The following is a 27,069-nucleotide window of genomic DNA, read 5'->3' on the forward strand; positions in this document are numbered from 1 at the left end:
CAGAATTGCTTGGGTTGGAAGGGACCCAGCTCCAGCCCCCTGCCATGCGCTGGGATAGCCCTCCGCCGCACCAGGCTGCTCAGCGCTCCGGAGAAACTAGACTAGAACGCTCCCAAGGATGGGAGCTTCTCTGGGAAACGCGTTCCTGTGTCTCCGGGCCCCCGCGGCGAAGCGCTCCCTCCCAGTCCCTGCTCCAAGCCCGCGATTCCCGCCCGGGCCCGCTCCCGCCGCCCCCACAGGCGGGGGGGCGGGGCCTCCGCGCGCTCCCGGCCCCGCGCGCGGGGTTCACTTCCGGCCCCGCTCTCCCCCCCGCCCCCTCCCAGCGGCGGCGGCAGCGAAGGAGTTCGGAAGTTCAAAATGGCCGCCGCGGCCGAGCCCGAGCAGCGAGCGCCCGAGTAAGGACCGGCTGGAGCGGGGGAGGCTGCTCGCTCTGGAGCTTTGGGGAGAAGGGAGGTGGAGGGAGAAGCGGGGGCGGGGGGATTGGGGAGGGGAAGCACACACACGCGGGACGGGGACGACACGAAGCGGTCCGGGTGGAAGTGGTGAGGGAGGAGGAGGAAGGGGCTAAGGAGAGGAGGATGGGGGAAGGCGGCCGCTCCGGGGGAGCGGGGCTGCCGTAGGCGCCGCTGGCCCCGCGGCGAGGCCGCCCGGCGGGGCCCGGGGCGCTGGATCCGCCCGTGGATTCGGGAGGGCCGCGCGGGGGGAGGGGGAAGGGAAGCGGCGGCGGGCGCGTGTCCCCGGGAGTCCCGCGCGCGCCTTCCCGCCCCGCCGGTGCCGCGGGGAGCCGGGACTGCCGCCGCCGCGGGGACGCGGGGCGGAGGGACGCGGGGCGGAGGGACGCGCATCTTCCGCGCGGCTGCCAGGCCGCTGCCCGCCCGGGCGCGCAGGGCTCGGGCATCCCTGAGGCCGGTCCGGGCCGGCGCTCCCCGAGATCCCCCACGCCACTGAGCGTACACGCACCCCCACGGCCCCTCTGCGAGCGGGGCCGGGCGGCTCGGGCCCGCGGCTGCCCTGGGGCCGCCGAGCCGCTGCCCGCCCTGCCGCGAACTCTCCTCCCTCCCTCCTTCCCCCGGGCCCTGGCCGCTCTCGCGGTATAGAAAGTGCCCGTGCTGGTGGAAGCAGAAAGTGATTTGTTGCCGCCAGCCCCTCCTTCCAGCCCGCGAAATGACTGGCAAGTCTCGGCTCCCGTTGGGAAGCGAAGATCGAGCTGCCGCCTCCCTGCTGGAACGGGGCTCCCGGGCGTGCGTTTTCCAGGCACCCCGGTTAGTGCCGTGGGGTTTGGGTTTGTCCGCACTCAGGCGCTCCTGAACACAACCTTCTGGAAATTCTGGGAGTTAACGATCTTGCTTGCGCTATCGCTGCTCTTTTCTGCGTTAATATTTTAGTCATATGAACTGCTTTCTGTGTCTATTTCTCCTTAACGAGTTTTGATTTGAGGCTTGATTTTGTTGTTTATCCTGGGAGTAGAAAACAGGTGAGGAAAAGCAGTGGGAATACATGTGGGCTGTGTAACACACATGCACATGAAGAATAGCGTTTAGTATTGTAGAGAAGAAAGTTAAGTAATAAGGTAGAAGCTGATGATAGGAATTCTATATGAAGGAAGAAGATGAGTGAAATCACTGCACATCCTTATGAACTTCCTTCAGTTCTTCTCCTTGAATTCAAAAATAGGAAAAAGTAGGGCTATGACAGGTTCATGTCACAGTCTCTCTCTGTTTAAAGCCATTAGCACCTAAACATGTAGACATGCCTCATCACCTTCTGAAATATTCTTAAAAGGCTTTTTCATCCATGTCATTACGTCTCTGAAGTATTTAATGGAAGTAAAAGTTTATCCACAGTTTAATGAAATTACTTGAAATAAATGTATCCCTGTACATGAAGAAAACTTGAACTGTTTCTTGCATATTGATGAACCTAATATTATTGTTGAGTTACAAAGACAGCTGGAAGTTGTATTGGCAGCCTGTAGTGGCCTGAGCTGCTGCTGTGGTGAGGTGTCTCGTCTGGCACCTTAGCTACCAGCTGGCTTTTCCAGAATTTAAGATGTAGTTATTACATAACTCCAAAATACGTACAATAGCAAAATAACTTACTTAAAGATTTTGGTGTCACTTTCTGCTATTAAGAGAAGGAAGACTTACCTAGAACAGCTTGAACAGATGTGATTTGTATTGTATGTAATATTTCTATAATGTCTTGAAGTACCTTAATGTGCTAACTGGGGATTTACACAGGATCCTAGATCCAACTGAAAGAAATTTTGAAGGGCACATAGTTCCCTTAAAATTCTCCTTGTCGCATTTCCCCACTTATGTCACAGATGGACTTGCTCAGGATGACAAATCCAAGTAGAAGAAGTTTTGCATTTAATGCTTCTTCTTTTTTAAACTTTTTATAATGCCAAGCACAAGATAAAATAAGCTCTTTTTAAGCCAGTTTTTCCTCTTTTGTTTTGATATTCTTATCATAATGGTATGGAGTGTAAGGAGGTAGCAGTTAATAAAAACACCTTTCTGTATGCCTTGAATAAACAGAAGTAGTAATAAAAATGTAAAAGACAAGCAGCATTCTGAGTTAAGTCTCTGAATATTTTATAATCTTAAGTCAAACAGTTTGTTCCTTTTGGACATTGATCATTTCATAGCATTAAAGTTTTAATAAAAAAATTTAGCCAATAATTTTAGTGTACTTTGCAGAAAAGTCAGTTTTATTTACTAGTACAAGAATTTGCCTTAGCTCAAGCAAGAGAGAGTAAATGTGCACTGCTTGAAGATCTGTCCTTAATTAGGAAGACACTAATCAAATTTGTAGTGAGGTGCTGTCCTTTAGGTCTGGCGTAGAATATATGTCTCTGATATATTTATTGGATCAGATGATTGATAATGCTCTTCAGAAACAACTGAAACCAGTAGAGTTCAGAAGGTCATTTCCACATTTCTGTGTACATTAAACCCCTGCTCCTGACTGTCATGTTTGGGGGATTTCTTTTCACCTAATGAGGCTTAGTATACAGCAGAGAGCTATGTTTAAGTTACTAAAGCGGTAACTAGTAAATTTCAAAGCTGTAGTTTAGATGGGGTGATTTGTAGAAAGCTGAGCACTGGCACCTATAATATTATTTCAAAAGGCAAATGTCGGTATTAAAAGACAGTAACTTGATGTTCTGAAGGAGATGGGGAGGTATTTGCTAAACACTGTAAAAACCCCTATTGCTAAGCCACTTTCAGTGGCTATGGAAGATAATACTAGGAGATATGTAACGCCAGGACTGAATTTTATGTTTTTTGAAGTTACTATTTGGAGAAATTATAGTTGATTGAAGATATTCTTTTTAGAAGAAACATATATTATTAATTTAATAACCTGCTGTACACTTACTTTCAGCTGTTTTGGTCAATGGCATTTTACATGTGTCAAGATTACCACATTTTTGAAGCTGCCAATCTGCTGCATACTATCAGAAATCTGCTCTGAAATTAGACTTCCTTAATTTATCCTGTTCCTCAATAGTGTTCCCTATATTGCATAAATAATACAAATTATTTTCCATTTTTTGATTTTCTGACAGGTGTGTGCACTTAGAGAAAAAAAAAGTCTTAAGAGAGTTAGTCAGCTCTGTATGAGATTTTAAAATAAGATCAGCATCATACCTTGAAATTAATTTTTATCTTTGGAGTACAACTGTTTTCTTCCATTTGAAAATGCTTGTTAAAGGCATAGCTTGGGTTAGGCATTGGGGTGGAGCAGAAAGTGGCATGGGTGAGGATGTACTGACAAATAAATATTCAGCAGTGTTGTATGCTATTAACAGGTAGTTCAGAATTGAATGTAAAGGCATAAGCATTGATTCCATCCACACATTTGGTTTTGTCAGTGCATTTGCTGTCTGTTCTTTCCATACTGTTTCATTCTGCAGCCGTAGCTGTGTTCCTGAGGAAGTGTGTTTGCTGTTACAACTTACTTAAATTGGTGGTACATTTTTAATTCTCTCAAAGGTAGGTGAATAAATGCCAGTTAGTTTCTATCATAAAAGGCTGTCTATTTAACATGAGATAAAGGATTACAGTGAGTTTATAGTACTGATCTCTTTATTTTTTGCAGGGTTGAGGATGCTGAGGCATCCGAGAAAAGTGTGAATGAAGAAAATGGGGAAGTGTCAGAGGCAGACCAACCTCAGAACAAGCACAGCAGACACAAAAAAAAGAAACACAAACACCGAAGTAAACACAAGAAACACAAACATACTTCAGAAGATGACAAGGACAAAAAACATAAACACAGACACAAACATAAGAAACATAAATGGAAAGAGGTGGCTGATGCCTCTGACAAAGAAGATGGACCAGCTAAAAGAACTAAAATTGATTTTTTGGCTCCTCTGGAAGACTTAGAGAAACAAAGAGCATTGCTGAAAGCTGAACTTGAAAACGAATTAATGGAAGGAAAAGTCCAGTCTGGGATGGGATTAATATTACAAGGTTATGAGTCGGGATCTGAAGAAGAGGGTGAGATTAATGAAAAAGCACGAAATGGAACAAGACCTACAACAAAGTCAAGTGCTAAGGGGAAATTAGAACCTGTGGACAATAAAACTAGTTCGAAGAAAGCAAGTAAGAGTGAATCAAAAGAAAGGACTAGGCACAGATCTGACAAAAAGAAAGCCAAGGCAGGAGTTGATGGAGTCAAAGAAAAGACTACTAGAAGCAAGTCAAAAGAAAGGAGGAAATCCAAAAGTCCTTATAAGAGAAGTAAGTCTCAAGATCAGACAAGGAAATCTAGGTCTCCAATACTTAAGAGGAGATCTCAGGAGAAAAACAGAAAGTCTAAGTCTCCTCCAGAGGATAGAAATAAGTCTGATGATAAAAGTAAATCAAGAGACCGCAGAAAGTCTCCAGTTGTAAATGAAAGCAAAAGCAGAGATCGTAGAAAATCTAAATCTCCAGCAGAACTAAGAAGTAAATCCAAAGATAGACGATCACGGTCCAAAGATAGAAAACCTAGGAGATCAGAGACTGACAAAGAAAAAAAGCCAATTAAATCTCCTTCTAAAGATGCTTCTTCAGGGAAAGAAAACAGGTCCCCTAGACGACCTGGCCGCAGCCCAAAAGGGAGAAGCTTATCTCCCAAACAGCGTGAAAAGTCAAGAAGAAGTAGATCCCCTCTCTTTAATGATCGTAGATCTAAACAGAGTAGATCCCCCTCTCGAACCCGCTCTCCGGTTAGAAGAGTGCGGAGTAGATCTGCAGAAAGAAAAAGAAGAGAATCAGAAAGGAGGCGTCTTTCTTCTCCCAGGTAATTTAAAGGTGTCATGAGCCATCAGAAAAATGTATTATGGGATGAACTATTTTCTAGTTTGGAGTTTATCTCCTTATTTTGTTCAGAAAATAGGTATTACAAAAGGTCATCAGATAGTACATTATATCATGAGTTTACTTTATATGTATTCAGGTTTTTTTTAAAAGACTATTCTTCCCAGCTGTCAGATATGCAAATTCATCTTCTACTTGTTAAAGTGCTAAGTTATTTGCTGCTCACATCATTACTGGGAACAAGATTTGTAACTGCATTCTCCTTTTTATCTCTAGTTGGATTCAGAATTTGGCTTCTATTTTGTTTCTTTATCAGCAGTTCTGTTGCTTTCCAAAACTTCTGTGGAGTGAGAATCCTCTCCAGTATTGCATATAAGTGTTGGCTAAAAGTGGGTAGTTAGCCCCTCTTTCGCCTCAAAAAAAGCCCTAATGATAGAGTCAGTATGTGTGAATGTAAGCAGATCTTTATATCAAGATGTCCTTTTCAGGGTCTTTTTTTTCTTCTTCAAAATATTGTGGATTTTCATTTGCTAGCAGGATGGTAATGTTGCTTTGTTTTGGACTGCTGTATGTAATGATCATATTTTGCATACACTTAAAGGAGAAGGATAGATAACTGTATATTGTGTTGGTATAGTCTTGGCATTTTTTTAAAAATACATTTAAATTACAAAAGCAGTTATCTTGCAATTTGAAAGCTAATAATGCCTGGGTGGCGAGTTTCTAAGAAGAGAACGATATAAGTGTATGTGTTTTTGGAAGCTACTTCATTAGCTGTAAGAAGTTTAAGAGCCAGAAGAGTTCGACATTGGATAATAAATAATTTAACACTTTGTATCAGGGGGTTTAGCTTCACCCAGTCTGAGAACTAAGAAGTATGAATTTAAAATGAATTGGAACCACAAAGGTTAACGAATAGGCACTTTACTAAAAATGTGAAAGTTTCAGCCTGAATCACTGAAGGTTACTGTGGTTTCAGGTATGGGGTATCTTTGGATACTTTGGAGAATGGTCCCAATGATGCTCACACAATCAAGCAAGTATTTTAAATGCTACCAGTTTATCTGGCTGCTTTCTGGTGAATCAGGAATGTGTCGGCACCCGACCACTGAGTTTTTCTGGCATAGTAGTCGACTTTTCCTCTGCGGTGTTTTGCATCTTTCAGTTTTCATTTTTCTTGACAGCTTGCATTGCAGCCAGCTTGAATTGGTTGTCTAGACACTTATTTCAAGTGATGCATGTGTCTAGAATTTTGCTGTCAAATTCATACTTCTGTAACTGCGTGGTGAGCAGCATGTGAGTGGGGGACTACTAAAATATTTTCTGCTGGAGGTGTTTGCAGATCAGCAGGAATAATCTTTCCTTGTAAGACATCTGAATTAATTCCACCTGTGTTCAAGTTTGAACTACTTGTAATTACTCAAACTGCCAGTGAATTTCAGGAGCTTTAATGAACTGTCTCAACAAAAAAAATCCCAGTAATTTCATTTTTCAAGTTTGTTTCCAGTGTTCTAATCTTGTAAGATGCTTCTCAGGTCTTTGACTGAAGTTACACATTATGTGATGTTACTATGAATTCTTAATCATCTCCCACTTTTTATCTCACCTCTGTGATCTCTGAATGAATTTTTTTTTGTAATAGGTATTTTGATTAGGTTTTGGCAGTACAACTACTGTGTTAGTCAGGAAACCTGGAACTCTTCATCCTGTGCCTTTTTGTGCAATATTGTTCACAAGAACGTAATGTAAATTAATTGAGCTAAAGGTATTGCCCTACTCCAGCATTTGAGTACAGTAATTCCTTGTAGAAACTGCCAGTACTCTGCACATGCATACATTTTCCTTTTGCCTCACTATTTTGCATCAGTTCTGTATGTCTGATCATTATCTGTAGTTAAGGTAATTGAAACTGATGTAGCAGGCTCAAAACAAATGAAAAAATCGCAGAATGGGTGGAATTAGTCTTTCAGACCTAAGGTACTTTGTTCATTGATGAGATATGACACATGTTATTCCAAGTTGTTCCAGCTTACTAAAAAAAATCAAAACTAAGGAGCAGGAAAAAAATAGAGTAGTAACATTTCCTTTGAAATAGAGTGAAACTATTTTCCAAGTTCTAATGCAGCCTCATTAGAGTAGTTGTTAAATTTATAATTTCTATTCTTTCCAGTTTTTGACTGACCTCTTGCTGTCATACAGTTAAGCTTTTTAATCCCATCAAGGATTTTTTTCTTGAATAGTTGAGTCCTTTTAGGCAAGAATAAACTAATTTTGAATAGTGTATATAGTATCAGACTTGAATTATTTTTTAATTTGAGAAGGGATGTTTAGATTTTAGTTAAGTATTCTAGTTTTAATCTGCTGTTTTAGAATGTATGAAATGTTGAAGCCATGCAGTTGTAGTGCCCAAACTGAAACAGACATTATTGTCACTACTGTGAAGAAGCATGACCCTAAGCCTAAATTTCAATAATATGGTGGGAAGTTGGTGAGATAATTCTCAAGTATAAGATTTTGGGGTTTATGTATTGTTTCAGTACTGTGTCTGGTAAACATGAAAACAGGCCACTATTTATGTAAGACCTAAACACAAGCTTTGTTTTAAAACCTCTCTTAGCTTTGTGGTAGTAATAATGAGCTCTTTCCAGACTTGTCCTAAACTAGATCTTTGTATGGGCACACAGTTCCTAGGGTGGGGAGAGACATGCAGGAAGGGCAGCCAGCTCTGCAGCCTACTTATCCATCCTTCCCTCAGAAGCCCATCTTGTGGTCCCTCACCTGCAGTAAGATTTTTCAAGTGAGTTTTTAGAGGGAATAGATTTTTTTGTTTTCAGCTTGCTTCTGATTTTTACTACCACTCTCTTCCTCTGTTTTAAGAACACGGACCAGGGATGACATTTTGTCTAGGCGTGAAAGATCCAAGGATGTCAGCCCACCCAGCAGGTGGTCCCCATCCAGAAGAAGATCTCGGTCCCCCATTAGGAGGAGATCTCGAACACCCCTTCGACGTAGCCGATCTCCCAGAAGGCGGAGTAGATCTCCTCGGAGGAGGTAAAGACACCCTGTGTTGTTAAGTGTATTTTGTAAGATATTACAGAAAGAATAAGGATTGCTATTGTATGTGTAAAAAGACAGTGCTATTTTTTTTTTCATATTCATATGTGCTAGCACAGTTAAATTCATTTTGTCCTCCATTAATTAAATTGTTTTATTACTTGGAATCATTTAGTGTCTTTATGTTTTCTGAAAAGACTTTCCTTCTTTTCTTAAAAAAGCCAAAACAAACCCCCAACCCAAAATCCAAATCTCTTGTTCTTATCAAACAGGGATAGAGGCCGAAGAAGTAGATCTCGCCTTCGAAGGAGGTCCAGGTCACGTGGTGGCCATAGACGTCGGAGCAGAAGCAAAGTTAAAGAAGACAAATTTAAAGGTAGTCTTTCTGAGGGCATGAAAGCTGAACAGGAGTCTTCATCAGATGAAAAGTAAGACTGTATTTCTAACTTACACTGGTTATTTATAACTTGCAGTTCCATTGATAGCAAGAATGAACTAACATTTATCTCGATGGTGTAGATTTGAGTTGTTACCAAAAACCATGATCATGTCGTTGTACTTGCAGTCTTGTCAAATTAGTGTTGTGAGAATCTGAAAAACTTGGAATATGCAAAAAATACCAAGACCTGTTGGCTAGTGGGCAGACTTGTGGGGATGATGTATCATTAGATTTTTAAATTCAGCTTGATCAGTATCTTGTGAAAACTTTTGGTCTGTTTGGTAAAGCTTACTGCTTGAGGAAAAACTTTAATAGCTGAAAGGATTAGCTGCTGTCTGCAAATTGCGCTTATATTTCCTAAACATCTGCCTATTCAATTGTGCAAGAGTATGCATTCTTAAATAATTAAAGAAAAATGATGCTACAGTGAAAAGGAACAAGGATTTTTTGTTTGTTTGTTGTCTTTTAGAAGAGAGCTGTTAATGGTTTGCAATTAAAAATAGAATGCAGAAAGTCCCAATGAGATACCAAGAGATGAATTTTTTTTGTAAGGAAATGTAAATATATGCAGTGGGATACACTGCATTGCTTTCTGAGTCACTTGAACAGCTATTGTTCAATATGTTCTGTGCTTTATATGCCAAGCAACTTCACTTGGTAAAATTCAGTAGATAATTCAGTAGATAATATGTTTATGAAGTGATATTAAAATATCATATTTTTGTAGTCTTGAAGACTTTGATTTGGAAGAAGAGGATGAAGAAGCAGAGATAAGACAAAGGAGATTACAGCGGCAAGCAATTGTTCAGGTACATGGTTACAGGAACTAATTCTGTGTTTTAGTGTAAAATGTCAGGGTAATGGAAGGTTCTTTGCATATTGCTACATTACAATAGTAATTCCTATTGCTGTATTTTTCCAGTTAGTTCACTGTAAATGTTAGTCTCTCTTAAACTCTGCATTTCTATTGTCACAGCATTTCTTTTAAAACTGAAGTGACTTTTCTGTGAGTCATTTTTTGCTACAGTTAAACATTCTCTGGTGGTCTTAAGGCATGTTAAAAATGTTCTTCAGTTACATTCATCTGTAGGTTTTCTCTGTAGCTGTATCACAGATACAACAACATCAGTGTAACAGTAAGTTATATATTGATTAACCTAACTGATCAGTTTGCTTCTAGTAGAAGTTATCCTTGTCAGTTTTGTAAAGCCACTGGCATAGGTTCCTCCCTAAAAGCACATGTGAATTGCCTGAACTTCTTACTCCAGTAACAAGGTAACAGTAATCACAGGTGTAATGTGTGAGCAAAACCCCTGAAGGAAGCTGCGGCCAAAGGGGGTGTCATTGTACAGTACGAGTCAGCTATCTCTTTTCAGAGGTGAGATTTGGCACACAATTAGAACATAGGCAAAATGCTGTAGCGTATTTATTTAGTATTGGGTACAAAATTACTGGCTTAAATATAGTGCTTATTTTAAATAGGACTAAAAATACTGTTCATGGTTTGAGTTTTATGTTGTAAAGCCCATTGAAAAATCCTTCAGAGCTGTGACTGAGCCAAACCATATAAATTCTTTTTAAAGTTACACTTGATGTTATTGCAGACTGGAAGCAAATTGCAGAGCCGATTTCCCTAAATGGAAAAACCTCTGCTTGTATTATTGAATAGTTCCACCTAGACAACTGAGGGGTAGCAGCATTTCTTCATCTTGATTTTTGCCTTTTGGGATGGGAAGTGAGATCTGTATAATTTCATAGTACCTAAGGGTGACAAAAATTGTAAAGATGATGTTTGAAATTTTTTAATGCTTTTGAAATTTTTCAACACCAATGAATAAATAGGATTTATAGTTCACATAAAGAAAAACTTAATCTAAAAGCTGCTTTTCTGTACTATAACACTAATAAAACTGGGAAATATTCTAGAATGTAGGATATAAAATAAGTAATTTTTCCTCAAAGACTGTATTAAGTGTTTGTGTGCCAGGATGGTTTAGTAATAATTTTGTTGCTGCTGACATTTTGTTGTACATAACTAAGTAGTTAATATTTAGTGATAATCTGTTTTTACAGAAATGTAAAGACTAAAGCACACACATTAATATTTCAGTCTTATGGTATGGACTCTGGTGCATTGTGACAAACTGAATTTTCAGAAGTTATATCCCATTTTGAAAATAATCTGTTGTCTTTATAGACATAGGTGATCGTGAAAGCAAAGATTAATGTTTCAGCTGAAAGCCCAAACCATTGAAAGGGTGGATATTAAAATGTTTAAACTGTGATATGCTATTAAAAAGTAAATTTCTTTTCAGAAATACAAAGGCCAGACAGAAGACAGTAACATATCTTTACCATCTGAACCAAGCAGTCCTCAGAGTAGTACACGTAGTCGCTCAAATTCTCCTGACGACATCCTAGAAAGAGTTGCTGCTGATGTTAAGGAGTATGAACGGGAAAATGTGGACACGTTTGAGGCATCAGTGAAAGCCAAGCACAACCTCATGACGGTTGAACAGAACAATGGTGAGATTCTGACATCTCTCTAGTGCAATTTATGAAAGCTCCGACACTTAGCTTAGTTTACTTACATACTTCCAGACTAGGAAGTAGGTTGGCTTTTTGGATGGAACTTGTGAACGTTTTTGCAAATGTTATGTTACTAAAAACATAGCGTTAAAATAAATCTTCCTCATTAGGAAAAATGGTATGAGTGGAACATTTTCTCTGTATGTCTAGTAACTCTTAACACAGTTTGTGCTTTACATTTGGAAGAGCTAATAACCGTTCTGTCTATATGGTTAAGAGTTAACCCTTATAAATTTTTCACTGAGGCAAGTTGTTTTCTTAGAAGCTTAGCATAGTCTTAGGAGTTTATTTTGTGAGGGTTGGAAGTTATGCTCCTTTTATAACTTTTTTTGGTCAAAGCCGCTATGACAGAAGAATATAGGTAGGTCTGTAGTAATTAACAATTATTAAGATTAATGATTACAAATGATTTTGAGGGTCATTGCTAGTAAGTTCATTTTAGTAGCATAGCTGCTGAAATGGGTATTTTCTTTGTCTTCTCCCCTGTCATGTACTCCATTGTACAGCCATGTTGAAATTAAATAAATTTTGATATAAAATCTGCCTTTTGCCAGCTGCAGCAAAAGGAACATGGAACATCTCCCTGCACACCCTGTAGTATTGAAAGTCTGCTGCTTTTCTTGTCTTTTGAAAGTGGATTACTGTGCATCTTCCAAGTAGTGAGAGGTGTGTGCAGTTGCTGTGTGGTTGTATTTGAGCAAGTCTAAGCTGCTTTGGTTTCTCTCTACAGTTTAATTGCAATAGCAATGTTTAATGAGGGCTGTGGAGCCTGCCTAGCCCCTCCGAGGGAGAGTTGCAGTTAGCTTGTATTTCACGTCCTGTGTTACACTTATCTTTGGGGGCTAAAAATGCTGTCTCTAGTGGATGCTTCTCTTCAAAGTAATAAACCTGTATCTCTTTGGGACTGCTGTACTGCTCTATAGTTTATCCTAGCGTTCCCCTGGGGCATGTGTTTTCAGACTGTTCTCCTGCAGCATCGGTGAAAAGAACCGTTTTACTTTCTTTGCAAACCTCAAGTTTAGGTTTATTATGTCTAACAGACAATGTGTTTTTCCTATTTTGTCAAAGCACGTACTGCTCTCTGATTTTGTCTATTAAAGCATATGAAAATTTAAGTCTTAACTACATAAGCATGTTCCACATGGACATGTAAAAAAGGTTTTTAAAGTTACATTCACATCTGGGTGGTAGGATTCTGGGTTGGAGGTGGCTTTAACAACAGCCAAAACCAGTGGGCTATCTTCCTCTGCAAGAGTAAATTTTTATTTCTATGCTGACCTCTTACAGGGCCAGAGCAGTAAGTTGCTAGGAAACTAGTCAGTAACTCATTGCAGCCCAGTACAGGTAACTGGAACTAAAAGGAAAATTTGAGGAAGTTTTTTAGAAGGGTCTGTAGCTCAAAACAGTGGTGTGAACTGCCTCCCCACAAATGCCAGGTGACAGATCTATGCCTTGAAATAGTGGTATCAGTATGCTGGATGATTTTTTTATGCTGTCAGATTTCAGTCTGGTTATTTGGTATGGAAGGAGTTTGTGCATCACAAGACCTGAAGCCTCTGAGCTGAATTAATCGTTTATTTTTCTCCATTGCGTAGTGAAGGGAGGGTTTCCAATTTCCCATGTTCACGGAGGGCTGCCATAATGTGTACATGAATGAAATCGTTTCAAGTTTGCTTGCTTTTACTAATGTGTACTTCATTTATATTTCTTTGCTTTTATCTTATCAACCAAGTAAAATGTCTTTGGGATTTAAAGATTATTAAAAGGTGAGAAAGGGATAATCTTGACCATAACAAAAATGTTTCTCTTTAACATAATAGTAAACATTGTATTTGACAAAAAGCTGCACACTGAGTCCTTCTAAACAGGGTTGGAGAAAACATTTTCCAAAGAAAGAATTTTTGGGCTTTATAACTTTGGCTTTTGGTAAAATATCTTATGATTAGCAGAAAAGCATGAACTTATGTATTGAAAACTGTTTGAAATATGACTGTATTTATATATATATACATATAGTAATTTTTTAGTTCTTTCTATACATATATATATAGTCATTATTTGTAAGGAGCATATAAGTATGTACTTTCTTCTTTCTGTTATGCTTACTTGAAAACTATTGCACGTAGTTTTTCAAAGAGATACAAATTTTTGAGTTGTTTGAAGAACTTAAGTAGTCTGAGTTTTATATTCTAGAATGTGAAATGGTATTTGCTAGAAACATTAGTAGAACTACCTGTTTGCCAATGTTGTAAAGATACCAAGTGCCAAATTATACTGGCAACAGAGTTATCATTTGACATATTTTTCATGTTGAGTATTCTGAATTTCATTTTAAGGTTCATCTCAGAAGAAGCTGCTAGCTCCTGATATGTTCACAGAATCAGATGATATGTTTGCTGCGTACTTTGATGTAGGTAATTCTTGGAGATTAAATGTATGATTTTTTCCTGCTCGATTTATGTTAGAGTCACTGTCACTTGAGGATTGTGAGAACTTTGATTTGTAAAAGCTCATGCTAAGTGACTTCGTATGTTCTTAATCTTTTGGTCAGCCGAGGCAGGCAGAGTGCTTCTTAATTAGTATTTCAGTGAAATAAAACCTGCTGAAACTAGTGGCAATTTTACCAGAGTTAGTGACTGGGGAATTCACCTGCTGTTTGAATACAATGGCACATGGTAAAAACATCAATCTATTTATAAGTTCAACTTATTATTGTTACCATGTTGCAGTATTCTAGATATTAGCTTTTTCCAGAGATTCATATATGGTTAATTAAAAAATGTGTAAGATACTATAATTGACTAATGATTCTGTGTTGGAGTAATCTGGTGGTTGGTTTGGAGATTTTTTTGGGATGAAGAGGTAAATTGCCTGGTATTACTTTAAAACTTTTTCATTAGCTCTTCTCTAAATATGCTGCAATGACTCTCAGGTATTGTTGGTCCAGTGACTACTTTTGAGACTTAACATGCCATTCTCTATAAATCCTGTGCCTTGTTGAAAATAACTAAAGACAAGAACTTTCTTCTTAACTTAAACCAAAATTAACTGGAGGATCTTTATGGCAGATACAACACAGGCTGTGGTTTCACTCTAGTAATAACAATGGTATCCCTCTGACGCAGAAAAGGGTAGTGTGTGTGTGAGGGTGCATTTCTAAAAGTTTAGAAGTTAAAAGTGGGGATTTATATGGCTTATAAGTGAGCAGCTCCCCCTTCCAGAAACTGTTGTTTAACTGAAGATAAACGTTTTTACTCATAGTTTTGAATTAGTGATTAAAATATTACCCAGTATGTTAAGAGATGTTAACAGCAGTTGTAGAAGTGTTTTGGTAGTATGTATAACAGTATGAAACAAGTAGCATGTAATGAACAGAAATTCAAAGCTTAAACAGTTGTGTTTTCCATGCAAAGTACTGAACTTTTTTACTATAAACTTACTGTAAATAAGTAGTCTTACTTAGATGGTCCAAAATGTGCATTCTACTGTGACTTATATAAATTCGTTGTGAGTATTAATTGATACTTTGCCCATTTATGTTTAATAATAATTCTGTTGGTTGATCTCATCCTCTTTCCATGCATCAGTCTTTAGATACTGGTATGTAAATAACATTAAGTTGTTTCTCTCTCCTGCAACCATAAGTGTGTTTATGTTGTGGAGAGAACAGTTTTTTAGTAGGGAGAAAGAGCTTTGGGAAGTAACCATCAAAGGAAAATATAGAGCACACAAGCAAAGCTGTTACTTTTCTTTTTATTTCAGAGTGCTCGTCTAAGAGCTGCTGGGTTTGGAAAAGACTTCAAAGAAAACCCCAATCTCAGGGATAACTGGACAGATGCAGAAGGCTATTACCGTAAGTTGTGTTTGTTTATCTGCAAGGACAGATGTTGAGTGAAGGTCCTCATGTATAAAAGTATTGAAATGTTCTTCTAATGCAGATGGGATACATCTGCATTAGAACAACCCAGAGCTCTCTCTGAGTGTGTAATGTAATGGATGAAACAAGCATGCAGGTTTTAACCTCAGTTTTGAAAGGACTCCAGACTTAGAGAGCCACCCCTTGTTCCCCATAATTTCCACAAAGCTAGGTGATACAAAACATTGTACACCATGAAATTAAAGGATCTTGCTGTTTACCCTCATATTTTGTAATGCTAGAGAATGGTTTATTTTTCTTAAAAAGTTCCATTACGTTTATACCTCATAACTTGAACTTGCTTGGTTTTATCCCTCAGGTGTTAATATCGGTGAAGTTCTAGATAAACGTTACAATGTCTATGGTTACACTGGTCAGGGAGTCTTCAGCAATGTAGTGCGAGCCAGGGACATGGCCAGAGCAAACCAAGAAGTAGCGGTGAAAATCATCAGGAACAATGAACTTATGTAAGTAGTGGGTTTTTTTGATGGTTAGAAAGCATGTGGAACAGTTGAAGTTTTTCATGGTGTGATTTGAATCTCCCTTTGTTTCAAGTGAAGTAACAGATCACAGCTGTTATTCCTGCCTTTTCTGCTAGTATGAGCCAGATAATGGGAAGCACTTGAGGACTGTGTATCCACACTTCTTTACAGCTATCACAGGAAGAAGGGTATTTGCATTTTCATCAGGCACTTTCTCATTTGCAAAACTGCAGGGAACAGTGATAGCAAGAAACAAGGTTACAGCGAATTATGAGCCCTAAGTTTCTTGAGGTGGGAGATGTGAACTGTAAAAATTTTGTTTCAATGGATCAAATCTATTCAGCAGGCTGTGGGATGGATCCCAGTCAATCATCTGCAACTTACGAAAAGATCTCCATGCATTTACTTTTTGTGCATATTTTCTAAACATTTGCATGTATATGAGATACGTGGAAAAGGATAAAAGGAGATGGTAGTCTCACTGTTGAAATACAAAATAAAAATTGTCTTTCAGAATGGGTGAACATTAACAGGTAGTATCTCTTAAGCTATGTCATTTGAGGACTTGACTTGTCTACAATACTTGTTTTCACCATCTGTTGCAGTATTTACACAGTAATTTCTTGTGTCCTCTTCTGTTAATGACAACTTAAATGGAAATCTTTTCCATGTATTTTACCTTGGAAATTTTAAAAATTGTCTTACTGTGTGTATAACTGGATTTGTTTTATTATACAACTAAGTATCTAGAGAAGTTCTAAAGGCAAAAGGGAAGGTGTTCACTTTGGTATGTTGTATAGATAATAAGCTTAGATGTGTAATTAAATACATAGTTCAGTTTAAATCTTTTAATACTGTTGTATGTGGTGAAGCACTTCTTTAAAAAAGTAAATTTCTCAAGTGAGTGCTGTTTGAAATTTGTCACATTACAGGACAAAATCAAATTTTAGCTTTAGATGCAACTGAGAATGAGGAAAGGATAAGTAGGTTGTAAAGGTACAGTGAATATCCAGGAATTAAATGAACTTTCCTAGTGTGTAGTCACTGACAGCAAACCATTGTTGTGATTTTGGTTTTTCGGGTGTTGTACATTAAGTATTGCCAGGGCACTTCTCATTCCTGAATAATTATAGCCACGCAAATGAATGTTTATATTTAAAAAGATATTAGAATTTAACTGATTTTGTTTTATAATCACATATCTCTGTTTTCAGGCAAAAAACTGGCCTAAAAGAACTGGAATTTTTAAAGAAGCTCAATGATGCTGATCCTGATGACAAGTTTCATTGTCTACGATTGTTTAGGCATTTCTACCACAAACAACATCTCTGTCTGGTATTTGAGCCACTCAGGTAAGATAACAAATGTTTGGGGTTCTCTGTAAAAGATAAAAGTACTACTGTGTTTTCTTTACCTTTTTGGATTTGGCTGTTGTTTTGATACCTTGTTCTAGTGCCAAGATTCCAGAATACAAGGAACTTTGAAAAAAAAAAATTGTCTGTAGGCACAAATTCACAGTCTACTGGACTATTTCTGATTTATTTTCAGCACTGTTTGGATTTTTCTGCCTGGAAAATATTTGAAACAAGAAAATGTATTAAAGATGGTTCATCTCTCTAGTACTGCGGTTGATGATTTTTTGCATATGTCAGTATTTTTATTAGTTTTCATAATTCTTCATTTTAAGGGTTTGTGTTAAGTTGCATTCCCAGAGAGATTCAGGAAATGTTGTATATTCTGTAAAGAATACACATATAGTAACAGCCTTAGGGAGAAAATTGTTACAGTAATTCTTTGCATGCTTACTTCCTGTTCAAGTAATTAAGGTCTTGTGACAAGTTGATTGTAGATACTATTTTATGGTAGATAAGATATCTTAATTGTCTTAGTCCCCTTTCCTACCTAGAGACATCAGTTGTTCAAATCCCAAGTTTTCTGTCTATGTCATATTTTGAGTTTTGCCATGTTTGGGGTGAAGATAAGTTATACTGAAACAATGCAAATTTTGTGAGATTACTATCATATTTCATTAATAAGCTGTAGAACAAATTATTGTCTTGTGCTGCACTATCTCTTGAGAAGACATTTTTTACTTAATTATGTCCAGTTATGTTTTTGTCCTGGAATGATGGTCTTTTAATCTGCTGCTTAAGTCACAAAAAATCTTATCAGCTTTTATCTTTTGCACATGTCCTTTTTCATTTATGGTTGAGAAAAAGGAGTACAAAAGGTTTATGGTTGTTAAGAAAATGCTGTTATTGTGTAAATAAATCCTCTTATATCAATATTGATTACAAATACGCTCTGAACTAAGTAAGTCCAGTGCAGTAAGTAATTACACAGCGTAAGACAGAGCTGATTGACCAGCCTTTTAAATTCAGTTCTGTAGCTCACAGTGGAATGTTGAATGCTACATTTCTCAAAAAATATGTAAAGCTAAGTGGATTGTTCAAGTTTGTTGTAGAATTTAGGAGGCCACTATCGGTTTTTTTGTTAAGCTCTTTCCAAGTCTTTCTTTCCCCCTTTCCCTTAACAGTATGAATTTACGAGAGGTGTTGAAGAAGTATGGGAAAGATGTTGGACTCCACATTAAAGCTGTGCGTTCCTACAGCCAGCAATTGTTCCTGGCTTTAAAACTTCTTAAAAGATGCAATATCCTACATGCAGACATTAAACCAGATAATATTTTGGTAAGTAACAAATAATTTAAAACTTTTGAAGTATTTGTAATTCATATAATCCTGTTAATTTAGGTGAAGTCAAATTTACTGAAAATGTTAGGGGTTGGCACTTTGATATAAAATGATATTGTGGTATGAATAGCAAGAAAAAATACAACACAGCAACTAAATAAAATCTTTTTCAAACAAACATTCACCCTCTTCTATCTTTATAGAAAGACTTTCCAAACTAGGACAGTGTCTTATAGGAGAAATATTTGAAATTTTCCCATCAATACATGAGAGATGTTCTTGCTTTCTACAAAATGGAAACAGGTTGTTTGAGTCTGAATGGAGATTTTATGTGGGTGAGATGATGGGGAAAGGTCCTTAATGCCTCTTTTCCAGTAGGGCATGAGAGCTACATCAGAGGAATCCAGTGGTTTCCTTTGGTTTTTTTGGACATCATCCCTGTGACAAACTCAGATTTTTAATTAATCTAAAATGTTCTCTTATTACTGTCTCAGCAGTAAAATCTACTATTCACATCTCTAAGCATGAGATGTGAATAATATGTTGTTTTAAAAGTGGTACTCTAAATACTGGAGTTGCAAGTCTCAATTGGTAAAATTTCAATATGTGGAATGAAATCTGGGTCCATGGATATTTTGTTATGGGAAAAGTAATGAAACTGACCTTTTTTTGTATTTTGTAGGATCTGAAGACATTAACTCTCATTTTGAGCAACTTTTATAATTTTTAGAATTCCGAGAGGAAGGAACTTCAATTTAAAGTCTGAATATTTTTCCTGTCTCTGAGTTAAATGTGTTGTCACTTTTACAGTTCTGTTATCAATTCTGTCCACAAGTAGTGCTAATGGATATTTATGTTTAACTTGCAGGTGAACGAGTCTAAAACGATACTAAAGCTTTGTGATTTTGGCTCAGCTTCACACGTCGCAGATAATGACATCACACCCTATCTAGTTAGTAGATTTTATCGAGCTCCAGAAATCAGTAAGTACATTTTGGATTAGCTACATTTATCACATACCAGCAAGTTTGCCAGTATTAGCAGATGAAAATTTGACTTGAATTTATCCTCTAGTCTTAGCAAAACATGACTCTGAGAGTATGATGGCTGTCAAAAATTCAGAATTTGAAGGCATGTTCATGTGACTCTTCACGTATGTTGGTGATCAGCTCAGTGAAAAGTCATTTTGATGGGTTATAGTTATGTTTCAATTTAGAGCAATGTTTCCTGGTTTTTGCTAATTTAAAGCTGATCACTTTAGGCATTAGATAAAAGCTTCCCTTTCTAAAATAGGGATACTTCAAAAGCTAAAAGGTTTACATCCTTCTTTTATGGTAGCTTTTTATTCCTAAGAAGAGCAGTGCCAATATAGTTTAAAAATCAGAACTTTTTCATTTTATCTGCTTTTGTGATATTATATCGAAGTATGCCTTTATGGAATTAACTGGAATTGCTCTGTTTCAGTTATAGGAAAAATCTATGACTATGGTATAGATATGTGGTCTGTAGGCTGCACATTATATGAGCTTTATACAGGAAAAATACTGTTTCCTGGCAAAACCAATAATCATATGTTGAAACTTGCCATGGATCTCAAAGGAAAGATGCCAAACAAGGTAAGAAAAATAAGTACTTAATATATGAAACTGCTCTAATAAACAGTAGAACTTAGTCTTTGTTGTCCTGGAATTCTGTTTCTTATCATATATACAGTTTCTTAAGAGTAAATACTAGACTTTTCTCTGACTGTATAATTTATACTGATTTAAAATCTTATGAAGTGAAAGTATACAGCTTCTTTTTCATAGACTTAAGTATAAAGTGAAAGCAGAAACCCTCTAAGCACTGACCTGAAAAAAATGCGTAAGTCAATGAATGTTACTGTGTCCTTTTTCGAAGGGTTTGAACTGCATCTTTGTATTCAATCTCAACATCACTTCCTGTCCTTTGGTATTTTTGTATTAGTATAAAATTACTTACATTAGTAAATTAATAGACATTGATGTTAATTGTGAAATGTGTAAGACACAGAACTTGCCTTAAAGTCTTGCCTCTTCCTCATTTTCCAGATGATTCGAAAAGGTGTGTTCAAAGATCAGCACTTTGATCAAAATCTCAACTTTATGTATATAGAAGTAGATAAAGTGACGGAAAGGGTAAGTCCTCCATGTGTTGACTAACCCATGACTTTTTCCAAGCTTTCCTACTACATGGTCTTTCAAATGTACCTTGACTTCATACTTAAAAACAAGATTTTATAAGCTATTAGAAAGTCTTTTGCAGCAGTATGGACAGATTACATAGTTATAAAATGGCCAAAGGTATTTTTTTTCCCCTAGGATGTAGGAACATGATTAAGAAAACTAAATTTCATCTGGTAGATATACAGGGTATCTCCATATAATTGATCCTTAAATTATTAATGAAAGAAATTCTGCCTTCATTTTGTAGGAGGACATTTAGTATGATATGGTTATATTGTATGAGGTCACTATTAATTTTGGTTTCATCTTGAGATATATTTAAGAAGAATCACAAAATAGTGGACAGATACAGGAACTTTCCATGTGGACTTCCACATTCTGAGTTAACTGGGATGTTAGGTTCATGTGTGAACCTCTGTTGGTGGCCTCCCCCCTCGACAGTGTTTTTGCTGCTCTTTTCTCTGCACATGGTGATTTTATGAGGCCTTGTGGGGCAGGGTGTTGCTGCTCAGAAAAGAGACAAGCCTGCAGAGAAGCTGCTGCTGAAGCTCTGTAGAAGGGATGGATGGGGGGTTTGTGCATTACTTCTGTTCTACAAGACTACCATTTCTGTGTTTGTAGGAGAAGGTTACTGTTATGAGCACCATTAATCCAACCAAGGACCTTTTAGCAGACTTGATTGGGTGCCAACGACTCCCTGAAGACCAGCGTAAAAAAGTGCACCAGCTTAAGGACTTGTTGGACCAGATTCTAATGCTAGACCCAGCTAAACGGATTAGCATCAACCAGGCTCTGCAGCACGCCTTCATCCAGGAGAAAATTTAAACCAGATGAAGAAGTTCAAAGGGTTTGATTAATTAAGATACAAAGACTGAAGAAATTTCACAGCAGTTATTAATGTATATAAACATAAATATTTCCCCTGCAAAGTTGAGGAAGAAATGATACATTTGAATTAACATCAAGGCTGATATTTCTTTTAGAAATGTTAGAGTAATTCTGTTTTGTGTCTTATGTGAAAATTTTCACTGTAGAACTGTTTTAATTGCCAAGACTGCACAAAAGTACAATGCTAATGTATATGGTTGCAGTTCATATATATTATAAAAAGAAAAAAGCATCTGTTATAAAAAAAAAAGAAAGAAAAAAAAAAGAGAGAAGTAATACTGGGTGGTTGATTTGTTTTTAGCAGACTTGGCTTCATTTTTGTCTTTACAAAATGGCCAGCATAAATGCTGTTTATATTCACATTTTCCTAGGTGTGTGTGTGCAGGCCACAGCAGCATGCCCTTGGTGTAGTCAGTGCCGAAGGGGGTCTGTTCCTTCTTGAGCCTGCCTGCAGGGATGGTCTCCTCTTTTAAAGCAGGTTGTGTACAACTTTCAGTACACTGAAGGTAAGCTAACCCATCAACATCACCGGTGTTTAAGCTGTTATTTTACTGGAACAACTGACAAATGAGAGACAATAGCATTGTGGCAGAATTCCCTGCATGTTTGAGAAATGATCTTGTTTTATTTTCTGGCATTGCAACCGTGGCATAGTTACAACTTCTGTTCTGTTCATCACATTTAAAACTGGGAGAGAGCGCACTTGATGGATAGAGCGCCTTCAGTGTACTGTTTCTTATTACTTTAGTTTTTTTAATCAACTTGCTACAGACTTTGTATACATTTTGTTAAATACAGTTCACTATGACATAGAACCAATACTTACAGAAGAGTTTTCATTTAGTAATTACATATGTTGGGATCTCATTTGAAAGACCTTATATCTAAAGGATAGGTAGACAGCATAATGAAAATTTTTAACTATTTGTATGTCATTTTGAAAGTGTACTGCTTTATGCTAAAAGTGTTTCATTTGTTCATTGTTTTCATTATTTGTGATCATGTTGTCTTTCAATACAGGCATAAACCTTCCACTCTTGAACAAAGCAGCTGCTTTTTAAAAGCGGTAATTGCTTCTTTACCTTTTATTTCTTTTGTAAATGAAGCTTTTCTTTAAGAAATGTGACTTTAAAGTGTTGTCTCTTGCATAAAACAGTTGACACTTACTTATTGTAAAGTGAAGATTGTTCTGCTGCATGTAAAGTGGACCATGCAGATTTCTGTATGTTTTCAGTATGCATCATTAGATAATAAAGTCTTTTGTGAACAAGGCATTTGTAGCCATTTTTAAAAGAATCTGTCTTCAGTGATGGTAAATCAGGTAATTTGTAAGACCTGCCCCTGCATTTCCTATTAATCATTTAATTAAAGGGATTATTAAATGTTATGATCTTTGGGAGAGCTATAGGCTATATTAATTGGATAGATAATTATCACTGCTTAAAAACAAAGCAGAAAACCCTACAGATACTGTCTGTCTGCTTTCATTGTAATGAAATTATTCCTGTAGGACATGGGATTAAATTCAGGCTTTAACTAATGTTTGTGCTGTTTTTCTCACTTTTCCTTTTTGATGGTGCTGAAAGAGAAAAAAGGAAAGCGAGTCACAGGCCACTCAACGCCTACTCCATGGGTCTGATTTGCTGAGACACCAACTTCAGCTTCCTAACAAGGTTATTTCTGACAGCATGTGTAGATAAACATTTAGCAACAAGTTAAAAGAGATTGAGACAATTGAGTTGGTTATACAGCGTGAGGAAAACAGAAACAACCTTTTCAGGTCCATACTGCTGTTTTAATGTTCTCTTTGATGATGTTAAAAAGTTCATCGTTTCATTTTTTTATTAATATATTCTGACAGGCTGTGAAAACCCCACTGGTTTCACATACTTTATAATACTTTGAACTAAGAAGGATTTTTGTATCCATCTAGGTACATAATGGCAACAGTCATGCACTCTTAGTGCACTCAAGCATGAGGAAAAATGCCACAAAGCAGGTCATTCTGCTGGTGGGGAATACCCCACCGAGGAGCTGTAATGAACTAACTACGAAAACAAGCAGGAGATGGGTGGTTTTGTATACCTATTTGGAACTGTCAACCTGTCTCTTCTCAATTTATATTGTAAAATCCCTAATAAAAACTAATCTCTCCCTATTCCTACATATTGAGGTATCTTTTTCATACAGGAAATGAGAGAAGTTAAGCTTTCATGTTTAGTAAAACACTAGTTGCTTGCTTGTTAAATACAGCAAGTGTAACTTGCACTTCTACAACATAGGCAGCACGTCTGAGGGCACTTTTACACAGCTGTAGTAATAGCTTAGTCTTTCTGTTGCTTTGTACTTTATTAAATTAGGAATATGAAACAATGAAATGAGTTGGTGATACAGAAACAGAGCAGTAGAAAAGATGCCCCTTAATGCCTACAGAATTGTTTTAAGCTGTTCTGGAGAAGCATAAAGTTGCTCGTTTACTTGTTCTTTGTGTTGTAGGTGCAGCTCAAAAGAAGATGAAGGCTACCAGAAGATATGAACAAAGGTTTCTGTCTTATAAAAGATATGAAAAATACACTTCATCTAGTTGTCTTAATCTTTTAGCTTCCAGCATTTCAATTTAGAATTAACACTGCTGCATTACTGATAATTCCTGAAATATACTTGCTGTATTAAAATTTGTTACATTGATTGTTTTGTTTCTGGTTTAAGAGATTTTTTTATTGCAGTTAAATGCAGGTCAATTAGCATTGCCCTTAAATTAAGTATTCTTAAAATGATAGAATGAGCAGTACAAAATCTATTACATTTACTAAAAAAAAAGGGCCATTATATTTGGTTAAAATAAATGTGATAACCAGAAAACATTTAAGCAGGTGATGCAGTTTTTTCTTTAACTTCAGGAGTTTCATGATTTGTTTCAATTCTGTCAAATTTATCATCTATACAGAGAATAGCTGGCAGGGGTTATTTAAACAAAAAAGTGGATTTCAGTCCCCCATCCAGCTGGTACTTCTTGTTGACAACAGTAGGAAACTCTTTAGTTCTGGGAATTTTTGACACCATAAGGCCCCTCTCCAGTTTTGGGTAATGCCTGTCCCAGAGCCTGAGGTCTCTGAGGAGAGTAGCTGTGGCTGCCACTACAGTCAGCTGAATTCTCACAGTTGTGGCTGGGTGCAAACAGAACAGCTGTGCAACACTGAAAAATTTCTCAGCTCATCTGGTAAGGAGGATAACTTAATTTTTCCTCCTGAGCACAAATTTTTAATTTATGTCTTTGTTAGAGGTCCTACATACAGAAGGTTTGGCTAAATCTACTCTCCTGATTGCTGTTACATTCTCCCTCGTGGTGATAAGGAGCTTAATCTTTAATATACTCAGTTTTCCAAGCCTTCTGAAAAAAACAAGATTCCAGCCCTGTGGAGTTAGAATGTGTTTTTATTACCTTGGTGTATACTACTTAGTTTAATAATTAATTACTGTTCAAGAGTTTTTGATAGAAGCTAATGATTCCTTTAAAACCTTTTTAATAATACTTTATCTCCATACATAGGATAAGTGGCATTAAACCTCTGAAGAACCTTTATGTGTATATTGACCCCCATACAGAAGGCAGACCAGACTGTGATACTGCTGGAGATAGAGGGATCTTCTACAGCATGTGTAAAATTGTAATGTGGGTGGAGGATGTTGAGAAGTGGCAGTTGCTTGAAATTAATAAACTATGCTTAAAACTTTACTTCATCCTGTCTTCTGTTATGCCTCCATATCCTACTGTAAAGCTGTGAAATGTATGAACCATTTTTAAATGCACCAGAAATTATGTGTAGTTCTTTGAATGGGGTTGCCTCCTTAGATATCAGAGGCATTAGAGAATCTCCTTCCTGAACATGTAAAATGGAGCTTTTGTTAAATTGCCTCTCCTATCGTTTTGGAAGCCCCCCTCAAAAAGGAAAAAAACCCTCAAAAAACTGAAGATTTAATGTGGATTGACTTTTATTTTTACTGTGTCTTTATGTATCTTTTATAGCAAGGTATTAACCTGCACTGAGTCAGGGGATGAAAGAATCGCATTGTATTGCAGTGAAAGAAAGCCATATATACTTACAGATTAATCTTTATAAGGGGTAAAAAATAGGTGGGGAGTAGCAGCATGGTGAATTGGGAGGGAATGTATGTTTTCATTTATTAACTTGTAAATTATGTATCACATTATTAAGTATACGTGTGTGGGGGTACAGAAGTGAGACTTACCAGTGTGTTGTACACTTCCGTGTCTTAGTTTTGTTCATATATGTATGTAGATAATTAAACCTTAAAATTAACTTGTGACAATACTTACTCTAAATGTAAAACCTTGGCCTTCCTTCCATCATACATCTATTGAATTTTTCACTGTCTTAATTACTTCCTCATAAACATTGATTGTGGGCCAGGTATCTATAAAGTAGCTATGAGGTAATTACTTATAAAATAATGAAAACCCATGAACATTTAGAAAGATTCAGTGTTTGACTTAAGTTACTGAGAAGTAATTTTATGCTTCTTATGGGAAGGTGTAAATTAATAGGCTGTATCTGATAGAGTAACTGTTGATGGTTCAGTCTCAGAAGTGACTTTTAAGTGAGAGTGCAACAAAAGAAACTAGGAGGGGTCCCTGAGGATACCTGAAGTACACCTAGTCTGAAAAATGGGACTGATAGTAGCTACCAAGACTAATAAGCAAAGGAAGTCTGTACAGCTTTAAAAAGAAAGGAGTTGATAACAAAAGTTACTGGGCACAAGAAGGGAGAAAAGAAAGCACTCTCGATTGCCAGTAAGCATTAAAACTCTAATTCTGTATTGTTAAAGGAAATGGACCTTTTCACAGGCTCTTAGTGAAACTCTTGAGATGTTCAAGTGACATGTTCAAGTCTTTGAGAGCCAATTTGAACCTGCTAGCTACAGTTTCCGTTTGGAGAGGCAGATCTGTCACAAAATCTGACATAGTATCAGGTGCAAGCATAGTTTTTTAGAGGATTAAGTTAATTCATTGCTGAAATTACAGGTAACCACCTTAATCTGTCATAGCAAGAAAAAGAGTATTTAATAGTCTGGGTTTGATATTCTGCATATTCACTTTTCAAACAGCTCTTAACTCCTGATAGCAAAACTTGTGTAAAGGGGACAGCTCAGATACTCTACAAATCTTCCTCCTATGTTAAAATAAAGCTCATCCTAAAAATGTTATCCAGAAGAGGTACTCCCATGTAAAATAACTTTACATTTGGGCTGCAGCTTTTCCATGGGAAAGGAAAAGGTTTTGCTCAACTAAAGCCAAGCTGACCTCTATACAATGATTACTTGAGTATCTACTAGTCAACTAGGAAGGCAACACACAGAGTTCTGTAATAATTTCATGAAATTTAGTCTAGATTTAATATCCAGACAGATTAGGCCAGCTGAGTTAAACTGGTAAAGGTGTGTTCCTTTCAGCCTCTTGAATGAAGATG

General features: G+C 37.4%; 2 protein-coding genes across 16 annotated transcripts in view; one reads left to right on the forward strand and one right to left on the reverse strand.

The window, feature by feature from the left end:
- LOC110472824 (endogenous retrovirus group K member 8 Gag polyprotein-like) overlaps positions 1–27,069 on the reverse strand; it is a 399,368-nt gene that overhangs the window by 56,932 nt on the left and 315,367 nt on the right. For 4 of the 10 annotated variants that reach the window (XM_085573506.1, XM_085573515.1, XM_085573502.1 and 1 more), the window contains exon 1: positions 961–1,100. The exons of 1 other annotated variant lie outside the window; for it this stretch is intronic. The gene's annotated coding sequence lies outside the window, so the exon portion shown is untranslated. Of the gene's footprint in view, position 1; positions 237–960; positions 1,101–27,069 lie in introns of those variants that run through there. 5 more of the 10 variants (XR_014953333.1, XM_077785914.2, XM_085573510.1 and 2 more) reach the window with 3 other exon arrangements.
- PRP4K (pre-mRNA processing factor kinase PRP4K) lies at positions 319–25,316 on the forward strand. Of its 6 annotated transcripts, XR_014953319.1 has the most exons (20): positions 319–395; positions 4,108–5,298; positions 8,193–8,366; positions 8,642–8,797; positions 9,536–9,617; positions 11,124–11,334; positions 13,734–13,807; positions 15,160–15,250; positions 15,633–15,780; positions 17,010–17,147; positions 18,332–18,485; positions 19,357–19,471; positions 19,953–20,104; positions 20,558–20,644; positions 21,314–21,591; positions 21,952–22,086; positions 22,601–22,646; positions 23,167–23,253; positions 24,077–24,122; positions 25,131–25,316. XR_014953319.1 is itself a non-coding variant. In XM_021534866.4 (15 exons), exons 1-15 carry the CDS (start codon positions 358–360, stop codon positions 21,515–21,517), a joined length of 3,015 nt encoding a protein of 1,004 aa, XP_021390541.3. In that variant the 5' UTR covers positions 319–357; the 3' UTR covers positions 21,518–22,854. The 6 variants fall into 6 exon arrangements, 1 of the variants encoding a protein (XP_021390541.3); XR_014953317.1 differs by having other exon boundaries at positions 21,314–22,086; XR_013340669.2 differs by having other exon boundaries at positions 21,314–22,646.

Source organism: Lonchura striata, chromosome 2 (genome assembly GCF_050655825.1).
Source record: "Lonchura striata isolate lonStrDom1 chromosome 2, ASM5065582v1, whole genome shotgun sequence".
NCBI lineage: Eukaryota > Metazoa > Chordata > Aves > Passeriformes > Estrildidae > Lonchura > Lonchura striata.